Source organism: Malus sylvestris, chromosome 8 (genome assembly GCF_916048215.2).
Source record: "Malus sylvestris chromosome 8, drMalSylv7.2, whole genome shotgun sequence".
Taxonomy (NCBI): Eukaryota; Viridiplantae; Streptophyta; class Magnoliopsida; order Rosales; family Rosaceae; genus Malus; species Malus sylvestris.
This window is the reverse complement of record NC_062267.1, coordinates 2,233,510-2,257,736: the sequence shown is the minus strand read 5'-3', so window position 1 is coordinate 2,257,736 and position 24,227 is coordinate 2,233,510. Positions and strand designations below refer to the sequence as shown.

The window sequence follows — 24,227 nt, the reverse complement described above, 5'->3', positions numbered from 1 at the left end:
TTGAATCAGATATTGGGGCCCTAAGGGATCTTCATCCTCATCAAAGTCGAATTTGACATACGAGAATCATATTCTTCGACAAATGTTTTCGGCTACATTGCTCCTAACTATTCAGACATGTCATGTTCAAGGACAATGTAGATGTACACGACAGACCAAACATGAAAATTTCAAACGAACTCGAAATGTTAAGATCCTAAACCAAGAGTTTTCGATCCGTTGTTCTAACTTCTGTGAGGTTCACTTACACATTCAAATCCATCCATTGAAGTTCTTCACGTTAGGCACTACATATAAGTTGTCACTTCATTTGATTTTTTATCATTTAGAAAATATGAACCGACCACTTCCAGATGCTCTGCTTAGAAAATGTGATTTTGAGTCAGAGACTCGGGACAAAAGAGGTAGAGAAAAACTTAGGAAGAGTTAAAAAAAGACTTTAAGAAAAGACATGGAGTACTTAGAGTTCACGGCCAGTAACAATCCGTATTGAGTTTTATTCCCCTATAATTTGCAGCACAAACTCTAAAACTGATCAATTATTAATAACCAAATTAACAAAGAAAGTGTCCAGCAATCATACCTTGTAAAATGGCCATGAATCTCAGCAGGACACCCAATTTTTGTGAGTGCTAATCAGAGCCGACAACATCCCGGCCAGCGATACCGAAAGCGGCCCCAGGAACGGTCCGCCGCCGTCCCGGATATCCGCCAACGCCATTAACGCATCCGCCGAATCTTGAACCACAGAGAGCCTCTTCATCATTTTCTTCTCACGCAATTTACTCAACCTCTCCTTCTCTTCCTCGCACCCGTTCCCCCTCGTAATCGCGATCTCAATGCTCGATTTCACGCACTTTTCGTCTTCCGAGATCCGATTCAAATCCCTGAATTTCAACGAAATGCTGCCGGCGTACCCGATGAACTCGGCCCAGGCGCTGATCTTCTGCAAATTCCGCGAGTGCTTTTTATCGATCAACCCCGATTTGACCAGCCAGACGAACTGTTCAACGAAAAAATACAGTCCCTCGCCGCCGTAGGCGATTAGTGCGAGTACGAGCTCCTGATTCGAATCGAATGTCGAGCTCCTCAGAGCGTTGACGTCCTGGACGAACTTACCTAACCGGAAGGCCTTGCGACTGACGCCGACGCTCGACTCGAAGCTCTTGAGCCGCTGCGTTAGGGGCAGGGTTTCCGGGAGGGCGGAGGAGGCGATGACGATCTTGGTGGCGTACCGAGATATCTTGATGAGCTTGTCGACGCCATCTCGCTTGGCGAGGTAGGCTTCGAGGTGGTTCAGGAAGTCCCTTGGCTTCGGCTTCGATGGAGGATTGTTAGGATTTTTCTGGTTCAGTAGAGGAGCGGTGGTTGTTGAAGGTTTCGAGTCCATGGAAACGCAGAGCGCGAGCGAGAGAGAGAGAACCAGATACGGAATTGCTTAGTCGTATTAAGACGCTGCCGTTTCCGCGGGAAACCGTTGTCCATGGAACCAACCAATACGTCACTACTTGGATCCCATCCGGATCGATGAAATTATAGGAATCCTCACATATCTTACTTATTTATTATTTATTGTATATCGTGCAGTCATAAATTATTTAATTTTTTTATTTAAAATTAAACACAAGTATAATATCTGATAAAAATTAACCGAATAATGTAGCTAAAATGTGGAAATTCTTAAGATCCTGTAAAATGAATCCGGAAAGGTTCCTCTTCCCAGCTAGTTTTATGTTTTGCAGGCCACCAAATATTGTTTATTTATTTATTTCTCAGAATTTCGTGGACGAGCTTTTGTTATAAGTAATTGGGCTGACTAGCTTTTGTGATGAGTAATTGGGCTTACTAAAGAGATCGTTGTAGATCATATCCAATTAACTAATTACAATTCGAGTTTTAAGAGAAGTGATTTTCAGACGTTTGTTTTTACAGTCTTTACGGCGCCCCTTCTTCATGTTTATGTTGGTGGTTTCCTTAATTTGTGATGGATTTTAGTTTCGTGACATGTCTAAGAAGTAATTTGTGAGTTAGTTTTCTTTCGTGACCCTTGGATTTGGTGAAATGCAATGCAAAAACAACATATTTCTTTGAATTTGGTTAAATGACACATCAATTATGTCCATCAGTATAAGTCTTTCATAACGGAGGGGACAAGAGTTTGAACTTGAAACACAATTTGTTAAATAAACGCATTATGTCAACTAGGTATTATTTACACACTTTGAACAAGTCACCGTACATTACTTTTTAGTGAAAAAGTGATTGATATGCATGTGAATAATTGACGCTTATTCGAAAAATGTCGAATCGATTAACCTACTTGGAAAAAGCCTAGTGATTATTGGTGGGTGAAGTCCTTTTGTTGTGTTGTGTTGTTTTGTTTTATTTGTTTGGTTTGGCAGACGTTGACTCGGCACTTGCAACTTGCACAAGCAGCACCCACCACTTACCCAATACGTCGACCACGCATAGTCACACATTGCCGACTCGCCGGTTTACTTTTCCTCACTTTCATCTTTTTCATTTCCTCCACATACTCGTTACTTTTTTCGAGAGATTTTTTTGTGTGATCGTCATACGGAGTGATACATTATGTATTATTATATAAATGGTGGAATATGTATGTTAAAAGTTAATAACTTAAAAAATAAAATTTTTCACCACTTACATAAAAATACGATGTACCATCCGTGTTCCAGTTATAATTAAAAATTTCTCATTTTTTTTTCTTCTCCAACTTTCCTCCATTTCAATGTCCAAGAATTTCGTCAAACCACCATCCAGAATCTGCCTCCATGCACATTAACCAAGACCCTTGATACTCAGAGATTTTTTAATATATCAAAAATACAATTCGAATTATTAAAGTTTGTTTGTTGGACTATTGGATCTTAGATAAGGTTAGATTGATATAGACTTTTAAGATAGAAAATAACGGACTGTACTTAAATTCATTTTAATTAATCATAACTTATCATATTCAGCTCATCAAGCATAATCTAAATATCATGACACAAGTGATTAAATACTATAAAAAAATTAACTATTTTTATTATAACACTTGTTGATCCAGAGCATATTTTCGAAACACTGAAAATTTTCTACTGGATTCTCTCGCACAGGCCACACGTGCAGCATAAAGTGCGTGAACACCGCGTGCGGGGTGGGTTTGGTTTGGTTTGGTCGCCTGTCATTTGCTGGAAACATCACCCGCCAGTATTTCTAGCATTGCCTCCGATAAAAACAGAGGAACGTATGAAAGCAGAAGAGCGAAGAGATTGGACTTCGGACACACGCAGCATAAAGTGTATGAAAAACACGTGGGGTGATTTAGGCCGCCTGTCACTGCTCCAAACATCACCACGCAGTGGGTATAGCATTGCCTCCAAGAATAACACAGCAAAAGGAGAGCAGCAGAGCCGAGAGATGAGAATGAGGATTCCTCTTCGATCTTCTTTACGAGGATGTCCATAATCTTTCAATTACGTCCGTTCATTGTATATTATGTAATTAAAAATTATTATAATTTTGTTATTTAAAAATTAAATATATACAGTACTTGAATAAATAATTAGAGAATATTCGAATCCTCGAATCCGGACTTCGCACACACGCATACACTCTCTCTCTGTGGAAATGAAGGGAGACCCAAAATATCTGGAGGACCTGCCATATGAGTACACCAGAAGCGACTCCAGAAAGCTTCAGTCTTTCACCCTTTTATCTTCTTTCTTCACCTGTTTCTCCTGTTAGTCTTACAAAAAGTCATCACATTTCTCTCTCTCTCTCTCTCTCTCTCTCTCTCTCTCTCTTCATCTGGCAATTGGCAAGCTCGGAGGCTTGGATTGCAGGTAGGATTGAATCTCTGTGTTCATGTTTTGTGCTTGTTTTTATGTTTTTAATCTGTTTTTATTGCATATTTACCATGAAAATTAATGAAGACTGGAATTTTTTGTCTTTTTTTTTATTTTTAAATTATTTTTAATGCAGATATTAGTAAAGAATTAGAAATTCTAAATTCTGGGTTTTCTGTAGTGCTTCTGGATAACCGAAATAAAAGTCAAAAGAATTGAGCTTGAATATGGAAAAAGAACACTTCCCTTTTGACTGCCAACACCTCCTGTCTCTGGGCCCAATGTCTCATACTTTCTTCCCTTCATATTGTTTTAAATTATAATTAAAAGGTTCACTTTTTCTGGAACATAAAACTGTTTTATTCATCGACTTCCAAGATGGGGTTGGGTTGGTTGAGTCACGCTCCGTTGGTTGATCTAACACCGCAATTTGCGTGATTTCTCCACATTTATTTATTATTTTCTACCCCTCGTGCCTGCCGGCGTCTCCGTTTCATGTAAGTCAGTTTATTATAAGCTTTTGTCGCGTCACTAGGCGTCTCGTTTCATGTAAGTCTTTTTTTTTTATAAGAGTTGGTCGTTTCTCTAGCGTTCCCGTTTCATTTTCATGTAAGTCTGTTCTTTTGAAGCTTTGTACGATTGGATGACATGAAACTAAATAGTAAATACTCCTCGGGTTTATGGCGTTTTAGGAAAAGTCTCTGATCCTACAAGTCTAGTAAACAAGCAGCTAATATGTTCTTGTGTGAATGCTTGAGATGTTGTAGGTGAATTTGAACGCGGTTGCGAAAGTTTTGATATCGAAAAATCTGTGAACATGTTGCGCCTCTGGAGCGGTTCTCATCAGCAAGTGAACGATCCGTTGAAGCACGACGATAAGGTAATGAAAAGTTTGAAAAATTTACGAGCTTTCAAGGAAAGGTGAAAAAAAAATATCTTTCTTGGTTGAGTTTATGAATTGAAATTTATGTGCAGATCAATGAGATGAAGGCTGCGATCGGACCGCTATCCGGACGCAGTTTGCAGTTCTGCACTGATGCATGCTTCAGGAGGTACTTGGAGGCGCGGAATTGGAACGTTGACAAAGCGAAGAAAATGTTGGATGAAACGCTCAAATGGAGGTCAACCTATAAGCCCGAGGAAATCCGCTGGGTAAAATTGCTTTACTTGTTACAATGTTTTCTGTTTCTGATGCTTACGTTTCTAGCTGAGTGTTGGTGGGATTGTTGTGTTTGTCAGCCCGAAGTTGCAAGTGAAGGCGAGACTGGAAAAGTTTACAGAGCAAGTTTTCGCGATCGTAGTGGGAGGAGTGTTCTTATACTGAGACCGGGAATGCAGGTATTGAGGGTTTGCCTAGTCATATTTCTGATTCGTTGGCTTTCACTAGGCCGAAGATTAATGCTGCTAGAAATGTTGCAGAACACGGTGTCAATAGACAATCAAATGCGTCATCTGGTGTATCTGATCGAGAATGCTGTATTCAACCTTCCCGAGGGCCAAGAACAAATGGCGTGGCTGATTGACTTCACGGGGTGGACGCTAAGTACTACCGTGCCTGTGAAATCAGCTCGAGACACCATCAATATTTTACAGAACCACTACCCCGAGAGACTTGCAGTAGCATTTCTCTACAATCCCCCACGCATCTTCGAAGCGTTTTGGAAGGTTTGAGTTCTGTTTTTCCTAGTTGCTTTTCACTGCTTCATTGAATATTTACTTCTGTTTGAAGAACCAATGATCATGCTGGTTTCCATTAACTCATGATCTTTTCGCGGCAATACCAAGTTCACATATCCAATATTTCTCAGACAACCGAGTTTGAATTGCGGTTGTAATCTTGAAATCATTCCCATTGACGATAGATTCGCTAGAGTTTTTCTAGCACGACAGCTTGATATCTTGCCCCGTTCTGTTTGTGCAGATTGTCAAGTATTTCTTGGACAACAAGACATTCCACAAGGTTAAGTTCGTTTACCCGAAGAACAAAGATAGCGTGGAGCTTATGAAACAATATTTCGATGAGGAAAATCTCCCTACCGAGTTTGGAGGACAGGCCATACTAAATTATGACCACGAGGAATTCTCGAAATTAATGAATCAAGATGATGTGAAATCAGCTGCATTTTGGGGTCGCGATGAAAAGCTACCACATTGTGCTAATGGGCGTTCTGGAGCCGAGGTGGCTCCAGAACCGGTGAGCGTTACACCGGCAGCCAGCTGAGTCTCCCGCCCCAACTCTTAGCGCATGATCATGATGGTGCACCGGAATCCTCCATAGCGGGAGCTGATAAAGTATATCGGAATAAGTGAGAGGGACTAACTCATTGAGATGGTTCTGGAAGGCTGCAAGCTACGATCCGGCAGGAATTTTATTACTTCATGGCGGGTTTTTCTCTTGCAGGCATCGGCGAGTGCCTGTTACCTTACTACTAAACATGTTTAGTAGCTACATTATTATTAAGAAAACAAATTACCGATTTGATGTCCTTAATTGCATGAGTAAACAATAAAATAAATTATCGGGTAAAACTTTTTTTATTATAAAAAATGTTAGGATCATTTCACTTTGATTGAAAAATTAAAATCTCATTAGATGCGAGTTGGATCAATCAGCCAAGACATAATTAAGATCCATCGTCTTACACCGAAGTTTGAATCCCTTTACAATTCTAGTTTAGGATGTAAAAATGATAAAAACACGTGCACCTTTTTTCTCCACTCATTTTAGTCCGATGGCCAAAAATAAAATCTCATAAAATATGAATATTAATAAGCGATCTTCATATGAATGCAATAAATCTTCCTTGACTCTAAAGCAAGCCAAGGAAGATTTACCATGGGAAAACAATACAGAATAACCTTTTACTAGCTTTAGAGTTCTCTCAACACGTTCGGATCCTCTCTGAATCTCGCAATTCGTAGCCGATGGACCGAAAATTCCGAACAATTCAAAAGAGGGAGAGAGATCTGAATCCTTGATTTGTATGAGAAAAATCAATAAAATAGCCTAATGAGGACTGTATAAGTTAAAATGAGACCATCCGAATGTTTTGATCCGTCGACTCTAAACTCCGAGATCCAGAAAGGGGTCTCGATTCGTTATCGACACGAAATACAATCTTTTTTTGGGGCTCGAAATACAATCTTTTACCATTTATAAACTTTTGTCCAAATCAAAGACTCTTTATCCCTTTCTATCATACCCTTCTTCTAAACAAACCTCTCACCAATGGAGAAAACACAAAGAAGAATATGAAACACATAAACCGTCAGCTACACAAACAGTACTAAGTCAAAATCTGTAGTTCCAGATGCACGTCGAACGTAGACGAATAGCTGCCTCTCGAAATTGAGCACACAAAACACATTGACGTCCGGATTGAAAGAATCACAACATGCGCCTCTTGAAAGTTCGTGTGGTCGTTTGGTAAGTACGAACCAGCAACCCAACCCCTATACCAACTCCAAGACAAACGCCAAGTCCGATACCCACGCCAACTCTAACACCAGCATTGAACCATGAAAGTTCTCCGTCTTCACCATCCATATATTCCGTCCTCATCCAGTACATATTGTTGTACTCTTCCTCGTTCTCCGGCTTGTAGTTTCTGTATTCTGCTACCTGCAATTCAAGAAAGGTTAGGGTATCCCAAAACGTACAAATCCCAACCGATGATTAAATGATGGAGATACGAACTATAACAAATGAAAGATGCTACGATGACTAATTATTTACCCATTAGTAAGTTAACATTTCCTTCTTTAAGCAAGAGATAAAACCAACGGAACAAATTCACGAGTGCCATCTTAACCAGGGTAAATTAAAACAACCAACTTATCAAGATCACATCTTAACCAGGGTAAATTAAAACAACCAACTTATCAGGATCACAAAGATAATAAAATGGCGCCAATATAACCTTCAGAATACTGTCTACAACTACCAAGCAGAATGTGGGGCCCGCAACAACGGACCATCCCCACGTGTCGATGGATGAGGCCGATGTAAGTCTGAACACCAGAAAAACAAGGATATGAAAAAGAAAACAAAACGGGCAAATTGAATACAACCTAATAATTTGGAAACTGAGCCCTACCCATGATATCCATGTGCCATAACATAAGGTTATGTTTGCAAGTCCTTGTTTAATAAGAAATATTCCGGGCAGGCAGTCACAAGGCTCGCATGAAAGAGTTGACAAAACGAACAATTTCACCCTACTGCTATATAGTTTTAGATCACTGGAGCCCTGCCTGCCTCTCGAAAGCGAAGAACTTGTTCAATACCTCATCTATCAAAGGAGTCCTGCAGTACACAGGTGTGTGATGCACCGGTTTTATGGATGGCTAGATTGACTGCTTAGATTAGAGCAGGAAAATCCAGCCATCCACTTAAGCGGACACCAATGCACTGTAAAATTTTTGATATCAAATACTAGAGTGACTGGAAATTAAACTTCAAAGAATTTTCCGCCTTGTAACAAAGAAAAACCCACCCTAGACTGAGGCATTAGATGAACGCAGGTCCTTTACAACATGCATGTATCAACACTGCCCTAAGATACCAGATGAATGCAACTATGGCAAAGCACCGGACAATTTGAGTTTCAAATTTTTAATGCAAAAAAATAGTTTCAATATGTACCTCCATATCAACTCCAGGCGAGACATCTTTCTCGCATTCAGTTGTCTCGTATTCGGGTATAGCATCCAACATGCTCTTCTTATTGTGTTTCTTTCTAAAATGAAGCTGCAGGGTCTTGGTTAAGATGATCGGTGTGCCGGAGAAGCACCCTGTGATGTAGACTTCAATGGTTGGTGCAGGTAATTCAGCGCCACCAAGATGTTTCCCTTTCAAAAATCCAGTACAAGCACTGATATCTGATTCACAATTCATGCTCCATCGCTTGGCATTGTTTTTTGATTCCCCAACGAAACCGTTGCTATTAGACATCTCTAACACCCCAGATAGGATGAGATCTTCTTTGTCATACACCTCAAATCTTGCACTCCCCGTCAACCTTATGCTGTCTGTATTCACAAATGTGGCCTCTTCAGATTTCTTATCTACCCGATCCCTTCTAAGATGTGAAGAAACACCTTCAGAGTGAATGCTAGTTTTCGCACCATTGACTTCCAAAAGGGTATCCGGGCTTACAGGAATATGATGGAGAGTCAGAAACTTTGGGGTCGAATCATCCACCTTAAAGTTGCTGATCCTCACATAGAAGACTCTCAAATCAAACCAAGATGAAGACAAATTACTCCAGGGCTGGTAAGGAGAGTACCGGATAATCTGGAGGTCATGATTCTCAACTTCACCATTCCTTGGACCATCCATGATTGAGAAGGGCAATCCTCACCGAAATCCCTCAATATTGATCAAAACGGCAATGTCATTGCAATAGGAACCACACAGGTTGAACTCACTGGCATACGAAACCTGCAAAGAAACAACCAGAATATGTTCGATTCAGATAATCACAAACAAAGGGGAAAAAACCCAGAAACCCGGATCGTCAAACTAAAATCCAGCCTTTGCCAGGTAAAAAGGTTTTTTTTTAAGGGAAAAAAAGGAAAAAAAGACACTTCATTTTTAGAAACAGAAAGTTAGACACCCATAAATTGTGGAAAAAATAACTCAATCTCACAACTGAAAGAGCAAAAATCGAGCTATACAGGCTAATAAATAGGATTTGAAAACAAAAAGTATATGCTCACTCTTGCATCGAACAAACACAAATCTAACTTCATAAAATCATGAACATTTTATAGGGGGAAATAATTTCCGCACACACCTTTTCTCCCTCTGCACACCGTTGTATATTTATAGCCTTCGAATATAAATCGAAGGAAAATCAATGAACATAGACGAGAAAAATACTGTGCAGATATAATTTCCCATTTATACTAAGTAATTAGAAGAACACAGAATGTTAGCCTAAAAGCATAGTAATCCAATCCAATTCAAATAACAAAAAAATGGGAATTAGCAATCCAAATTACAGATTAATTTTAGAGCTTTTCACTGCATGAACATAGTCCTAAAAAAAATAATAATAATATCAACTTTAAATAATAATTACACACAATTTACTTGAAAAGAGGATGAAAACAGGAAGACCCACCAGCGGATCCTGGAAATAAACAAGAACTGAGCAATTCACATCTACAATCTTCAAATTCAACTCGTAATTTCGTAAAATTTCAAATGAAATCAAACGAACAGAAACCCAATTGAATTCTGAAATATTTGCAAGCGAATATTACAAAATTACGAAGAAAAATAAAATACGCTGCAAAAGCTGCCCAAAATTTTTCAATTCACACAAGCAGCCAAATCTCTCTCTCTCTCTCTCTCTCTCTCTCTCTCTCTCTCTCTCTCTCTATAACGAATCAAGAGCCACAAATAAATGGAAATAAACAAAATTAAAATTAAAACTTACCAAGTAATTGATTCAATTCCATCCACAATCTTCAACTGCAGCTAGTGACTTCCCGAATCGCTTTCCAACTCCAAGGTCGAGGCTTTTGATTCTCCTCCCAGCCCAGAATTCGTGGCAGGCCAATCAATTTTACGATTGACCCAAGTCCTCCAAAAAAAAAAAAAAAGTTGTTGCTTTTTGTTGTTTCCTTCTCTGGGTTGGAAAAAGGTTTGAGGCTTTTGAGTTTGTGGCGTGTGGATTCTGAAAGTTTACAAAGAAATCGTATGAAATGGGGAGATGGGTTTTCTGAGGGAAAGGAAATCTGAGAGGGAAATGGGCGTTCACTTATCGGATTGGGGAGAGGCAGAAGAATTTGCACTCACGCTGCTGTCCCTGAAAGGGATGGCCGATGCTTAATTGCTTGGTGAGAAATTAATGGCTACTTTTAATAAAAATATCTTCTTCCTTCTTTTAAGGGTTAAATTAACCAATGATTCAAAGGAAGATTAATGAAAAAGTTTGAAAATTTAGAGTTTTTACGGTAAAGATAAAATAAAAGATGAAATGAATTAAGATTAATTTTTTAGTGTAAAAATATAATTTTTCATTAAATTGAACAGTATCAGAAATTTTTCGTTAAAATTTACAAGATTCAATGGAATGGGAAACTAACCCCTTTTAATTCATTTTCCTCCTTTTGTGGGGGGTTTTTGCCTTTTTTTATTGAAAGATATTTTATTAAACATCACAATAATGATAATGTAGATAATATTGTAAACTGTTAATTCAAACTCAAGTATGAATATTAGAACTATAGCTGCGTATTTATAAAATATATGCGCCATGGTAATCATCACAGAGCAATTTGACAACTATTTCAATTTTCATATTAAAAATTGATTTGGGTAACTAGTTTAAATTTTTTATTTAAAAAAAAAATCAAACAAAATTTTGAAACCATTTAATTGTTTAATTATAACTATTGACATTGCAAATGATGTTTTGCTGCAGTGGCGAAAAAAAGAGAGCATGTATATGCACTCTGGTGCATGTTCGATCTCACCAGTTTTTTTCAACAATTAACTATTTAACTCATTAACAATAATACGATATTACTCTTAGTTACTAATCATACACAAAATGATGGTAATGATATTATAAAGAAAATTGATTTCGCACATAGTTTATAGTTTCTAGCACAACAATTTGTATGTGGTCATTCAATTGAATAAATCAGACGAAAACAATAACTATCATTGAACATAACTACATAAAAAGAAGAAAAGTAGTGCATGCATTTGGAGTTTTAGTATAGTAACGGAATACAATTCTGTCTATATAACATAGTACAAAGTTCAATCCTAACCAATCTCCCTACCCCTTAATATTAAACTTAACCCACAAACGCTATCTTTTATAAAATTAAAAAAAAAATACACACACACACAAAAGCCAATAAGCCTCCTCATATGGGCTGAAAGCTGAAATAACTGTTTGTGAAGTCCAAACCGTTCATACAGGGTTGAGCTATGGGCTTGGAGAGCTAACATATTACCCATTTTTGCTGTCCAACAACAGTCCCATCTGATTTCCGTCCAATCTTAATCTCCGAAAGAGAAACACTTGACTCCTTCACGTCGGACAATTCACATCATAAGTACGTGTCAAACTATCATTTGCATGCTTCTTCGACGCCAAACGAGGCAAGTAGTTTCCTTTCTAAAATTTGGAATATCACTTATGCATTTGGCAGCATATGGAATTTGGTATTTTCATTCTTACTCGTGTGGTATATGGTATTCTTATTAGGTGGCAAACTTAATAATAATATTTTTTTTTAAATGATCAGCTGGTAGTTTCGTCATGACAATTCATTTTCTGAGGGGTTGAGAAGACTTACAGAGGCATGTCGACCTCCCTTGGCCACTACTGTGTTATTCATGAGCGTCATGAATCGAACTCAGGACGTTCCGTGTGGAATACGAACATGGAATTCGTCTTCAACCACTGAAGCACCCCGATGATGACTAAAATGTTTAATTACATTATTACTAACTCATTGTGAGATTAAACTAATTTCCTTCAATTTAGTATACATAATATCGTTTGTTCTAAAAGAAAAAAAAACAGGGTTAGGTTTCGAGTTGGGATGGAATAGCCCAGAAACATCGTGAGAGTGCTGGGACACATGGGGCCCATCTACCTTGCCGTCGGCATATCTTCAAAACTGTAAGGATGATGACGCGTCTATGCAGGCTTTTTCCACGCGTCGCGAGACGCGTAGAAGATACGAAGGATGGAAGACTATTACAAGGTTTGACCTTGTTGGGAGGTCAAACAAATCTTTCGGCACCATAATAAATTTGCCAGTTTGTCAATTTGCCACTTAATCTGATTGATGAGCTGAGATTTCCATTTGTCACAAGAGAAATATTAGAGAGAAATGCTACGAAAATTTTCTTTAAAAGTAGAATTTTTAATAGATTTTTTGTCATGTTATGTTTTTTTGTACAATTTCAAACCGCACGAATCGAATTAATAAACTAAAATCTGCTAGGTTGTGTCGGGGGGAAAGTTTGGTGGCTGCTGGGTTTTCTCCTAGAAGAGGGAGAGACAGAGAGAAAGAGAAAGAGGAAGGAAAAGAAGGACATAAATAAATAAAAATATGACCACACGATTCAAATCAAACGGCCAAAATGACTTGATCTGTAGGATTCGGAGACACATATCTAGAGAGGACCTACCTGTGGATGCAAATTTCTTCCTCATTCTTCTTGGACAAAATTGCACGTACAAAACAATTAACTCATTTGGGTCAAGGCCAAGAGCCTCACGCGTCCACGATGAATAGGGGGGGCTTTGGCCAAAAAACTTCTTATGCCAAAGTTATAATTTAGAGAGAAAAATGTTTAGAGAGTTTTTGAAATTTTGCAAAAGTGTGAACTTAGGTTTTTAGAGAAAAGTGCGTAATATTTATAGGGCATGGCCAATCCTCTTTGGAGAAAGAGTGGCCGGCCCTTTATGTATATTTGGGGTCTTGTTTGGTGATTTAATTAGCAATTAATATATTGATTAGGAATACATATATTAATTGGCTAATTAACATAATAAAAGGAATTTTTTTGGGAGGTTATGTAATTTATGTGGAATATTTTGTAAGTTATGGAATGATAGCTTAATTGATTAGCTAAAAGAGGGAAGAAGAGGTAAAAATATATGGAATGAGATAGTTTTTGGGAATTACCTTGTAAAAGGCATTTGATGAGATGGATTCTGAATTGTTACTTTTTTTTTGCTTTTTTGACTTGGTTGAATGATGATTGTCCACTGCTCGCGCATAGGAATTCCGTTGTACCTCAAGGGTATTTTTGTCATCTCTTGTCCAGAAATCCACGTGGTCTTGGTTCGTGACCTACTCACTGAGATGAGCTAACCGGTGGTCCTTTCTTGAAGTAGTGTTTGATTCTATTTCCTTGCCCTATGAATGTTGTGGTCGCGTGTTTGTGTTGGTTGGATGTTGTCTTCGCTTTATGCGTTGAGTAGGTGGTCTCGTCTTTCAACGATGACTTTTTGTGGTCTCGCTCTATGGCAATGATTTTATGTGGCTTATGCGATGACCTATGCAGTCGCCAATATAAGTTTGTTGCGTCTATCATGTTTTTGTAACAGATTTGTATTGATGACAATTTGTCGGGTTATGGCAGTGTTTATGGTAGCCGTATAAGGGTTTGCTATTGTTTGTTTTAATGCGCAAATTTACTCCAAATAAATTTCTTGGTCACTGGAGCTTATGTACCCAATTGACAACCTTTGTAATTGTTTGTGAAGTTCAATGAAATACACTCTATCGTTTCTTGTCCAAAAACAAAAAACAAAAAAAAAAGGTCGAGAGAGAGAACCCATTTGGCCTTTGGTCCAACCCTAACGCCTTCAAACATTTTGTAACTCAATTAGTCAAGAGGATTTACGTTTAAATCTGACCTAAGTTCGAACGTTGGCTTCCTCTTCATTTTTCAGTATCGCTTATACCAAAAGACTATCACTAAGAACTATTATGCATTCTAAATTGCAATAAAAATTTTAGAATGTGTACAACTACTCTGAAAAAACAAAAAGCCTAAAGCCCTAATTATTATCTCAAAAAACCCCTAAAACCCTGACAATCAGTCCCCTAACCATGGTAGTATATAAAATATATATGGTAGGGTTACCCTCAGCCACTCCATATATATTTTTCTCTCACTGGCTTTCGACCTCATTTCCTCGTCTGTCTTTTTCTAGCTTCTTTTACTTAGACATGAATCAGATAGAGAAATAGGTACTACCAAAGAAAAGGGAAATATAATTATTCTAGTGGCTTTTTGATAATATTTTTGCTTATTTTTTATCAATTAGAAGTAGAAGGAAGGGGGCCGGATCGAATTTTTATTGGGTCTTGGATGTCACTGGAAAGGGAAGATTTTTTAACTAAGATTTTCAGAATCCAGGTCAAAGATTTGTCTTCTCTCTCTGCTTATTCTCAAACTTGAGAGAGAGAGAGAGAGAGAACTATGAAAAATATTAGATAATACGTTCTTGAATCTTTTTCGGCTTTGTGGGTTTTATTTATTCTCGTCGGATTAAGAGAAAAGTTGTTGTCTTGATGAAAATTATCATCAAAATATTCATTATTTGATAGAGAGATTAATATTTTTATTTTTTGTTTTAATGGGGAAGAAGAAGCCTCAGAAAACGATGGAGCTATCAGTGGCAATAGCAGAAGCTTCATCAACCGGAGACGAATCCCAGCAGCAACCGCAGGCTCACAACCCAAGAAAGAGAGGAAGGCCTCGCAAGATAATTATTGAAGAGCAATCCACTGCAGTAGTAGAACAATCTGCTTCTGCGTCTGCTTTTGCTTCTGCTTCTGCAGCTGAAGATGTTGCTAAAGAAAGTGATTCCAAAAAAGCAAAAGTAGATGAGGATGATGAAGATCAAAAGCAGAAGCAACAGGAAGAGTTGCAGCAGCAGAAGGTAAACGAAGAAGAAGGTGGTGGTAAAAAAGAGGAGGGGTTTTTACCTAGGGAGCCTTCAAGAAGTAGAGCAAGGAGGAAAAGCAAGCCCAGAAAGAGTAGCCACAATTAGTTACCTCTCATGGTAATTTTTTTTTATTGTTCTTAATTTCCTCTTCTGTGTTAAAAACATCTGGAAAATTAATTAAATCAATCGAAAAATCTGAAAAGATAAAAAGCTGGAGTTTGCTTTGGCATTTGATTTTTTTTATTATTTCTTAGTTCATTGGTGATATATAGCATATCTTTTAGTAAGTTTTTTTATTTATTATTATTATTTATTATTATTATTATTTTTTTTTATTATTTTCATATGTGATTTTGTATGGGAGATGGATTGCCTGCTCTCCCCTCTCTATACCCTTCTCATGCCCTCCTGTTTTATGCGGTTACGGTTAAGCCACGTCAACATTTTATATTAATTTTTTTATAAAAATAATAAGACAAAAAGCAAATGTTGACGTGGTTTAACCTTAACCGCACAAAACAGAAGGGCATAAGTAGGGTATGGAAAGGGGAGGGCAGACAATCCATCTCCTTTTGTATGATGAAGAAGAAGCCTAGGAATTAATTTTGCAGTTTACGTTTTTATTTTATACAAGCGATATTTTAAATTAATTCTATTAAGTTAATGGAGAGAGTTTCAACTAGGTATAAAAAAACAGTACATTGATATAACCAACTTGATTAAGATCAAATTTGTGATTAAGTTATCTAAAAACTCGAATGTACAAAGAAAGTAAACTGATATAATCAACTTGATTAATTTCAAGTCTGCGATTGTAATCATGTTGAAAAGGGTAAAATGCACACGAAATAAATAAAAATGGAAGTCCATTAAAAGAAGTGGGTAAAAAAATGAATGAGTGATAAAGGTGGGGTTGTTTTACTGCGGAATTTAGAAAGAAGAGGAAGACTGCAAAATCTGGAGGTTTTTGGCTGAAAAAGCTTTTGGGTGCTCTGAAATACTCTAGGCTCGAATTTTTTAACTATTAAATTTTTATTTTTTATACAAGCGATATTTTAAATTAAGTTAGTTAAGTTTATGAAGAGAATTCGAACTAAGTATAAAAGAACAGTGCACTAATATAGCCAATTTAATTAAGATCAAATTTGTGAATAATTTACCCAAAAATTCGAACGTAGAAAGAAAGCAAATTGATATGGTCAACTTGATTAATCTCAAGTCCGTGAGTGTAATTATGAAAAAGGGTAAAACACACACGAAATAAATAAAAATAGAAGGTCATTAAAAGAAGTGGGTAAAAAATGAATAAGTGAGAAAGGTGGGGTTGTTTTACTGCATAATTTAGAAAGAAAAGGAAGACTGCAAAATCCGGAGGTTTTTGGCTGCAAAAGCTTTTAGGTGCTCTAAAAATACTCTAGGCTCGAATTTTTTAATCGTTAATTTTTTATTTTTCATACGAGCGATATATTTTAAATTAATTCAGTTAAGTTTATGAAGAGAATTCGAACTAGGTATAAAAGATCAGTGCACTAATATAGCCAATTTAATCAAGATCAAATTTGTAAATAATTTACCCAAAAATTCGAACGTAGAAAGAAAGCAAACTGATACAATCAACTTGATTAATCTCAAGTCCGCAAGTGTAATTATGAAAAAGGGTAAAACGCACACGAAATAAATAATAATAGAAGGCCATTAAAAGAGGTGGGTAAAAAATGAATGAGTGAGAAAGGTGGGGTTGTTTTATTGCAGAAATTAGAAAGAAAAGGAAGACTGCAAAATCTGGAGGTTTTTTGCTGCAAAAAAGTGCTCTGAAATACTCTAGGCTCAAATTTTTAATCGTTAATTTTTTATTTTTTATACGAGCAATATATTTTAAATTAATTTAGTTAAGTTTATGAAGAGAATTCGAACTAGGTATAAAAGAACAATGCACTAATATAGCCAATTTAATCAAGATCAAATTTGTGAATAATTTACCCAAAAATTCGAACGTAGAAAGAAAGCAAACTGATATAGTCAACTTGATTAATCTCAAGTTTGCGAGTATAATTATGAAAAAGGGGAAAACGCATATGAAATAAATAAAAATAGAAGGCCATTAAAAGAAGTGGGTAAAAAATGAATGAGTGAGAAAGGTGGGGTTGTTTTACTGCAGAATTTAGAAAGAAAAGGAAGACTGCAAAATTTGGAGGTTTTTGGCTCCAAAAGCTTTTTAGGTGCTCTGAAATACTCTAGGCTCGAATTTTTTAATTGTTAAATTTTTAATTTTTATATGAGCGATATATTTTAAATCAATTCAGTTAAGTTTATGAAGAGAATTCGAACTATGTATAAAAGAACAGTACACTAATATAGCCAATTTAATTAAGATCAAATTTGTGAATAATTTACCCAAAAACTCAAACGTACAAAGAAAGCAAACTGACATGGTCAACTTGATTAATCTCAAGTCCGCGAATATAATTATGTTGAAAAGGGTAAAACACACACAAAGTAAGTAAAAATAAAAGGCCGTTAAAAGAAGTGGGTAAAAAATGAACGAGTAAGAAAGTTGGGGTTCTTTTACTGCAGAATTTAGAAAGAAGAGGAAGACTGAAAAATCTAGAGGTCTTCGCTGCAAAAGCTTTTAGGTGCTCCGAAATACTTTAGGCTCCGAATATTCTAATCGTTAAATTTTAACAAAAATGTAACATTTGATATTCAAAATAGAAATACTCCGAAGCACACAAAAAAATTGTCTTTAGCTGTGCGGAGTTAACAGCTTTGCACTATTAGTTCTAACTCCGCACAGCCAGCTCTCTGAGACTGATGAGAGGAGAGCAATTGCTAATTTTCTTAAACTGCTGCAGCTGGCACGTGACGCTCACGTTCTAAGTTAAGAAACAAAAGCACAAAGCTAGTAGAAGAAAGCTGATTTTATATGTTTAGCCAATAAGTGCTTTTGTAATAAGTAGGACGTGGCAGCTTAGGGGTTCCACGCATGCATAAGTACTGCCTCGTGTCTGGTTTAACCATGCATAAAGTCAAAAAATTGTTGTAGCCATGGGTTTAATGGTCATTTACGCATCGCATGTCAACTACATAATTCGTAGGAAATTTAATTTCTACAAAATTAAAATTTTGTAAAATTTTGAAATATCGTATGCTCCGGAATTTTTAACAATTTAATCTTAGTAATTATATCTTGGACCATAGTAATCTTTAACTTTTATTTATCTTTTGGTAATATGCACCGTGCATGCAATGACTTGCCAAATTTTCATTTTTTACGATTTAGTTTTGTTATTGGTACAAAATTGTTAGTATTATTGACGAACTTTCCTCTAAACTTTAACTTTAACTTAAACGGATTAACTTTTTAATCAAGATAAAATTACCTTTTTGTCGTGCACACATCCAAAATGGATGGAAAATTAAATAAAAAAAATTCAAAATCTAAAGTAAAAAAAAAGGTCAATTATAAAAGTTTAACAGAGTAATCGATAAAATTAAAATTCTGAAAGAAAATTAGCCGATTATAAAAGTTCAAGAAAATAACTGAGTAAAATTAAAATTGAAAGAAAAATTGACAGTTCATGGAGAAATCGACAAATACCTACTATTAAATAGAGAGTTATAATTTGGTTTTGTAAAAGTTTTGAGATATGTTCGAGGAAGATGAGGAGGAAGAGAAAAGGGATTTGGGAGTTGGCAGGGCTGGAGCCGTCTTGACGTGCTTTATACTTGTGTTGGGTGGGGCCCAATGGTTCCTGCTTCCACTCGTCAAGTTGTTGGGTTGTGGCGGCCCACCTCACCTCAACGATACATATCAGCAGCAGACGCCGCCCACTGTTTGTTTGATTTCCAGAATCCACAGCCACTGTTTGATTGCAGCGCGATGAGTTGTATGACACTTTACGAAAAGCAAATTGTATTGCCCAATGAAGATGAATCCGGTCGTTATCGAGTTGGACGAAAAGACTTTAAAATAATAAATTTCGGGTCAATCTATTAATAAGTCAGGTCGTTATCGAGTTGTACGTTAAGAACTTGTTAACAAGTCAGTCGTTATCAGTCACCTGATAATATATCGTTTGTCATATCAAGACATTAGACATATCAATTTTTTACATAACGCGTTAACATGACACAAAATACGTAACATGTTCGTTAATCGGGTCATTATCGGGTTTAGCTGTTAAGCAAACGTTAAGATAACGAGTTTGGTACAATGCGACCCGTAACGATGATGAGTATGACATGAAAACAACACAAATACAACCCATTTGTCAGGTCTAGTCACTAGATTCAAAGTTATTGAATATACAGTCACTTAATATCGTGGTTTAATGATATTTATTCTCTCGTATATCAAAGATGTTAGGTTTGATTTTTATAAAGAAGAGTTTTAACCACGATTTTATGGTGTGGCTTCTCAAGTCCCCGCCCTGAATTATGAAGAAAACTCATGCTTCCAAATGCACACGATATCTCTAGGCTCGATTTAGATGAAAGAATCTCAAGTCAAATCGCTGGATCATTTAATCACACGGTATGTACGATCACCAAATATTAACAATCATATTCATACGTTATTGATTAAGATGCGTCGTTTTTATCATTGATACTTCATTTACATATTTAAACGCCAACGATTCAACATTTTATTGGATGGGCGAACAAGACTTGAACCTAAATTTGCGAAAAGAACAGTGGAAATTTAAAATGACTAGACATATAGTACAATTTTTCGATCGTGAAATAAAATTTACTGATTGGACATCTTTTGGGTAATGACATAATTTGCTCTGCCTAACAGTAATACAAAAAACTAAATGAAAACTAAGTGAAAAAAAAATAATGCAATAATGAGGTTGGCTGATGTGTAAAGCTGCGTATGATATTTACAAGTGACGACAATTTCCTCTCGAAATTTCTTTTCCTACAATCCTCTTCTATTTGAACAGTCACAATTAAATCACGTCAACATTTTGGGTGATTTCTTTACAGAGAAGACAATGAGGAAAGTGGGAGGAGAGATGGAGAGGATTTGGGGGAGAAAAAAATCTAATTCCTATTACAATACAAGGTGAGAAGGATTATATTCAAATTGATGTTGATTGAAACGCCAAAGCGCTTGTGTCCCAAACCAATCACGTGACATAATGCATGAAGTTCAAACACACCGCCCCATAGGTTTGGCAAACCGCTATCCTAGTGTCCCCGTTTCTTGTAAGTCCCAAGAGCTAAGAACACAAAAGACATCAAGTAGCCAGAACCTTTGAATCGATTTGAATGAATCGGAACATAAACAGTAATTCTCTCCCTAATTAACAGTAGCTTCATATTTACGACGTTATTGAAACATAATCATTGCAGAGTAAAACTTTCCCAGAAACAACGAAGCAGAGAATTACTAAAGGATAATAATGTATGGGAACATAAACAGTAATTCTCTCTCTAATCTATAGACTGCAGTTATGTTGTGAAAATACCGTTTCACGTACGTAAAACTTCAATCAAATACAATCAAAACTGTTCCTAGAACATGACAGTAATCAAACCCCTAACCTGGTAGTCACTGGTTTGGTCTGTGATGGCGCTCTTTCTTGTATCGAGACTGGTACGGATCAAATCCACCTTCATCTGCCCCATACACGGCCCATGAAGGTGTTGGAGCCATGTAATCCTTACTGTCAAAAGGTTTTCCAGAAGCCACCTGCATTTTCAATAAGAATGGATGAGTGAATAAATATTATCGCCTGAACGGCACTCTAGGGGTATATAATTATTGGAGTTGCATATACCAGATCGTGAAACTTTTCATAGTCAATCCATGTGAACCACTGGCCATTGATCTTGAACTTGCTAGTTTTAGCCAGGAGGACACAACAAGAGTGGACATGCTCACATGCAACCTCATACTCGCCGTTACTTTTCAAAGCTAAGGCCTCTGAAAATGCTTTAACATCGGCATGCCAGGGCACATTCTCCATTGTCAACTTTGATGTAGCAGACCTGTGAATTGATCACTCTCGTTATAGAACTAGAGCATTGTAAATGACCCGACTACTTAGGAACCAAAGAAAAGAAAACTTACGTTCCACAGTATGTAACTCCCTTGATTTCAACAAAATCAGGACTACCAAGGCTAAAAATGTTATAATAAGCATCAATATCTTCTGTATTCCAGCCTTTCACCAGAGTAAGGCGATAAACAGTTCGTTGCTGTTTATCCTTGAGAGAAGTCAAGGAATCCTGGCAATAAAAATTCAAGCATACACATGAGTAATACCAAGTACTGATTCATATTATTTTCTCTCAGTGGATTAAAGACAAGAAATTGGGCCCTCAAAGTATCAAGTAGATCAGATGCTTACAATGAATCGCTCCCAAAAATCCCCAAAAAGTGGCCTGTCAATTGCCTTCAAACTTTCTTTAGTAGCAGCATCCACACTTACATATAACTGTGTGCAAGTCCAAAATCATTCCTAAAACTAAATAATAGCATGATGTAAAATTTGACAGTAATATAACAGTAGCAAACAAACCTGCGTAATGGGGTTCAGCATTTTGATCTTTTCAGGAAACTGAGCATTTGTGACTAGAAAAGTAGAAATCCGCCTTCGATGCAGCTCATCTACGAGTGAATTAATCTCAGGATACATGATAGGTTCACCAACAAGAGATAAGGCGCAATGCCTGGGAGAGAGACCCTCTGTTAATCGCTCCAATGTAACACCTGCAGGAGAAGATATCTCATATACTAAGTAGATTTATACACCATCAAGTTTCCTATGATTTAGTTGATATCAAACATGAATCACAGTTAACTGGTTTCTGTCAACTACTGATTAGTTGATGATAGTACAACCAAATAGTTTGGGAACCCAATATAATCATATCTGCCTAAAAGGTGTTTCAATTAATTCATCACTGGTTTAGGCAGTCTTGTACAACTAAAAATATCTAAAGCATTACCAAGGATCTATTTCTTCCCAAAAGGTCGTACCCAGTGCACAAGGCTCCCGCTTTACGCAGGGTCTGGGAGAGGTGAATGTCGGCTAGCCTTACCCCCATTTCTTCCCAAAAGAAAAAAAAACACAGGATTTACCAGGAACTCCTTTCATTTGCTTGATCATTTTTGTGTGCTGGTCTATGGCAGAGTTAACAATTTCTAACGGATCATCCATCTTCCACTGCCAACTCTTTCCGACAGGATTTGTGTGATGTCTCCAACAAAATACACATTTGTTGGCACATGCCAAACTAGGGGTTGTCTCCATGCACCTGTTTCATTCAAACGTGTCAAATTTAAGCTGCTAGTTGAGGCAATGTGGATTACATATACAACTATAAAAGTAAATGCAACTATGTAAAATATACAAATTCAAATGTATATGCTTCTAAGACTGCCAATTCACACTAATTACATAGTGCTGAGGTATAACAGATAGAGTAACAAAACCTCTACATTATGAAAAATCTCAACCGGGCATTATGTTCTCACTTCATGAAAATCGATATGCAACAGTCAAGCTAAAATCTGCGCATAATGCATGAATTTACAGTCTCACAGACATGTATATGTGAAGGGACGGTGAGAAATCTACTACAAATTGATAACAATTCCGGTTACCTGTGACTTTCTATGCCATAAAACGAGTGCTTGTAGCAACCTCCACGGCCTCGGAGCTGCGACTTTGTCCATCTACAAATTTTGACACCACTATGTGAACCAATGATTTTATACCCCTGCATTTTCACTCGAGAAAAATCAAAGCAAAAGATCAAAACACCAATCCTAAAAGCAAATACACAACTTGAAATCTTTGCAGTCACAGTATACCCAGACAAGCTTACCTGCTTCGTTAAGCTAGCCCGAATCACCGGAGTGACCATCTCTTTTTTACCATTCACTGTCCCATTAGTCTTCGTCACCGCCACTGGATTCCTTCTTGAAGGTCCTTTACCTGCAATATCCTCAAGGTCAACAACCCCTGACTCCCCACCATCCTCCTCCTCGTCCTCCTCGTCCTCGTCTGACCCATCAAAGCTCTCAGCTTCACATTCATCGCCAACCCCATTACCCAAAACCCCGCCATTTTCCGCCGCACCACCCTTCAGAAACCTCACCACCTTCCCACTCCAAGTATCAAACACCTCGTCCAAATCACCACCGTCCACGTCACCTTCCCAAATCGGAAACATCTCAGAAGCGCCCAACGCCCTCATCCTCCTAGCCAAGTCCTTCCCCACCGCATTGAACGTAGCGCCATAGGCTCGGCTCCCGACGCCGAAGACGGCGAATTTGCAATTGGAGAGCAACAGCGATCCCACCCTGAAGTCCTCCGCGCTCTCGGCGAGCCAATTGGAGAAGAATCTGGCGTTCGGAGGCGGCTTCCCGTCATCCCACGTCGAAGCGACGATCAGAACTAGGTTTTCCTTCGGCAGGTCCTCGGGCTCGTAGTTGTTGGGGTCGACGAGGTCGAAAGCGACGCCGTTCGACGTCAGAAAATCGAGCAGGCGACGAGCTAGAGCTTCGGAGGTGCCGGTTTGGGAGACGAAGAAGAGCTTGCCTCTGCGAGGCGAGGAGCTAGAGTTAGGGTTTAGGGAGAGCTTGAGGCGTCGGAGGCGGCGGGATTTGTAGAAGCAGTAGACTGTGGTGGCGGAGAGGAGGGCGAGGAGAGTGAGCCGCGCAGGGGTGGAGGAGAAGGACATGGCGGGAAATTAAAGTTCTGGGATTGCCCTTTTGCGGAAAATCACATGAGCCGATGAGCGTTATGGAGGCGCGAAGAACATGGAGTTCGTAGCAGAGCCGCGAAGAGTGACAGGGGAGGCAGAAGACGGCGTTCGGAATTTGGGTACGCAGTGTTGGTGGGCTGAATTCATATTGTAGTCTTAGTCGGCCCAAACTATTTGAGTTCAATGATTAACACTGCATCAT

General features: G+C 37.8%; 5 protein-coding genes across 8 annotated transcripts; 2 read left to right on the top strand and 3 right to left on the bottom strand.

Moving 5' to 3' along the window:
- Positions 1-12: 12 nt before the first annotated feature.
- On the bottom strand, positions 13-1,510 carry LOC126632202 (peroxisomal membrane protein 11A-like). Its single transcript, XM_050302495.1, has 2 exons — positions 584-1,510; positions 13-358 (listed from the first exon to the last, which is right to left on the bottom strand). Exon 1 carries the CDS (start codon positions 1,388-1,390, stop codon positions 605-607), a length of 786 nt encoding a protein of 261 aa, XP_050158452.1. The 5' UTR covers positions 1,391-1,510; the 3' UTR covers positions 13-358; positions 584-604.
- Positions 1,511-3,578: 2,068 nt separating this feature from the next.
- On the top strand, positions 3,579-6,383 carry LOC126632051 (uncharacterized). 2 transcript variants are annotated; one of them, XM_050302270.1, is made up of 6 exons: positions 3,579-3,851; positions 4,622-4,734; positions 4,830-5,006; positions 5,094-5,192; positions 5,274-5,519; positions 5,776-6,383. In XM_050302270.1, the coding sequence occupies exons 1-6, from the start codon at positions 3,674-3,676 to the stop codon at positions 6,073-6,075; spliced, it is 1,113 nt and encodes a 370-aa protein (XP_050158227.1). In that variant the 5' UTR covers positions 3,579-3,673; the 3' UTR covers positions 6,076-6,383. The 2 variants fall into 2 exon arrangements, with proteins under 2 accessions (XP_050158227.1, XP_050158228.1); XM_050302271.1 differs by lacking the exon at positions 3,579-3,851 and adding an exon at positions 4,185-4,351.
- Positions 6,384-6,857: 474 nt separating this feature from the next.
- LOC126632052 (uncharacterized protein At1g01500-like) lies at positions 6,858-10,706 on the bottom strand. 2 transcript variants are annotated; one of them, XM_050302272.1, is made up of 3 exons: positions 10,301-10,706; positions 8,500-9,297; positions 6,858-7,476 (listed from the first exon to the last, which is right to left on the bottom strand). In XM_050302272.1, the coding sequence occupies exons 2-3, from the start codon at positions 9,193-9,195 to the stop codon at positions 7,243-7,245; spliced, it is 930 nt and encodes a 309-aa protein (XP_050158229.1). In that variant the 5' UTR covers positions 9,196-9,297; positions 10,301-10,706; the 3' UTR covers positions 6,858-7,242. The 2 variants fall into 2 exon arrangements, with proteins under 2 accessions (XP_050158229.1, XP_050158230.1); XM_050302273.1 differs by lacking the exon at positions 10,301-10,706 and adding an exon at positions 9,983-10,005.
- A 3,791-nt stretch (positions 10,707-14,497) lies between these two features.
- LOC126631719 (uncharacterized) lies at positions 14,498-15,527 on the top strand. 2 transcript variants are annotated; one of them, XM_050301856.1, is made up of 2 exons: positions 14,498-14,597; positions 14,999-15,527. In XM_050301856.1, exon 2 carries the CDS (start codon positions 15,014-15,016, stop codon positions 15,401-15,403), a length of 390 nt encoding a protein of 129 aa, XP_050157813.1. In that variant the 5' UTR covers positions 14,498-14,597; positions 14,999-15,013; the 3' UTR covers positions 15,404-15,527. The 2 variants fall into 2 exon arrangements, with proteins under 2 accessions (XP_050157813.1, XP_050157812.1); XM_050301855.1 differs by having other exon boundaries at positions 14,508-15,527.
- A 5,147-nt stretch (positions 15,528-20,674) lies between these two features.
- Positions 20,675-24,209, bottom strand: LOC126631717 (S-adenosyl-L-methionine-dependent tRNA 4-demethylwyosine synthase-like). The gene is made up of 8 exons (XM_050301853.1): positions 23,144-24,209; positions 22,920-23,035; positions 22,395-22,570; positions 21,832-22,022; positions 21,661-21,747; positions 21,381-21,538; positions 21,088-21,298; positions 20,675-20,999 (listed from the first exon to the last, which is right to left on the bottom strand). Exons 1-8 carry the CDS (start codon positions 23,999-24,001, stop codon positions 20,859-20,861), a joined length of 1,938 nt encoding a protein of 645 aa, XP_050157810.1. The 5' UTR covers positions 24,002-24,209; the 3' UTR covers positions 20,675-20,858.
- Between the last annotated feature and the right edge of the window lie 18 nt (positions 24,210-24,227).

Excerpts from the sequence above, each read along its gene's own strand:
- LOC126632202 (XM_050302495.1), bottom strand. The coding sequence starts at position 1,390 with ATGGACTCGAAACCTTCAACAACCACCGCTCCTCTACTGAACCAGAAA.
- LOC126632051 (XM_050302270.1), top strand. The coding sequence starts at position 3,674 with ATGAGTACACCAGAAGCGACTCCAGAAAGCTTCAGTCTTTCACCCTTT. Across the intron at positions 4,735-4,829 it reads CGTTGAAGCACGACGATAAG|ATCAATGAGATGAAGGCTGC; the intron begins GTAATGAAAAGT and ends ATTTATGTGCAG. Across the intron at positions 5,520-5,775 it reads TCTTCGAAGCGTTTTGGAAG|ATTGTCAAGTATTTCTTGGA; the intron begins GTTTGAGTTCTG and ends CTGTTTGTGCAG.
- LOC126632052 (XM_050302272.1), bottom strand. The coding sequence starts at position 9,195 with ATGGATGGTCCAAGGAATGGTGAAGTTGAGAATCATGACCTCCAGATT. Across the intron at positions 7,477-8,499 it reads CGCCTGGAGTTGATATGGAG|GTAGCAGAATACAGAAACTA; the intron begins GTACATATTGAA and ends CTTGAATTGCAG.
- LOC126631719 (XM_050301855.1), top strand. The coding sequence starts at position 14,987 with ATGGGGAAGAAGAAGCCTCAGAAAACGATGGAGCTATCAGTGGCAATA.
- LOC126631717 (XM_050301853.1), bottom strand. The coding sequence starts at position 24,001 with ATGTCCTTCTCCTCCACCCCTGCGCGGCTCACTCTCCTCGCCCTCCTC. Across the intron at positions 21,748-21,831 it reads TGCTGAACCCCATTACGCAG|TTATATGTAAGTGTGGATGC; the intron begins GTTTGTTTGCTA and ends ACTTGCACACAG. Across the intron at positions 21,539-21,660 it reads ATTTTTGGGAGCGATTCATT|GATTCCTTGACTTCTCTCAA; the intron begins GTAAGCATCTGA and ends TTTTATTGCCAG.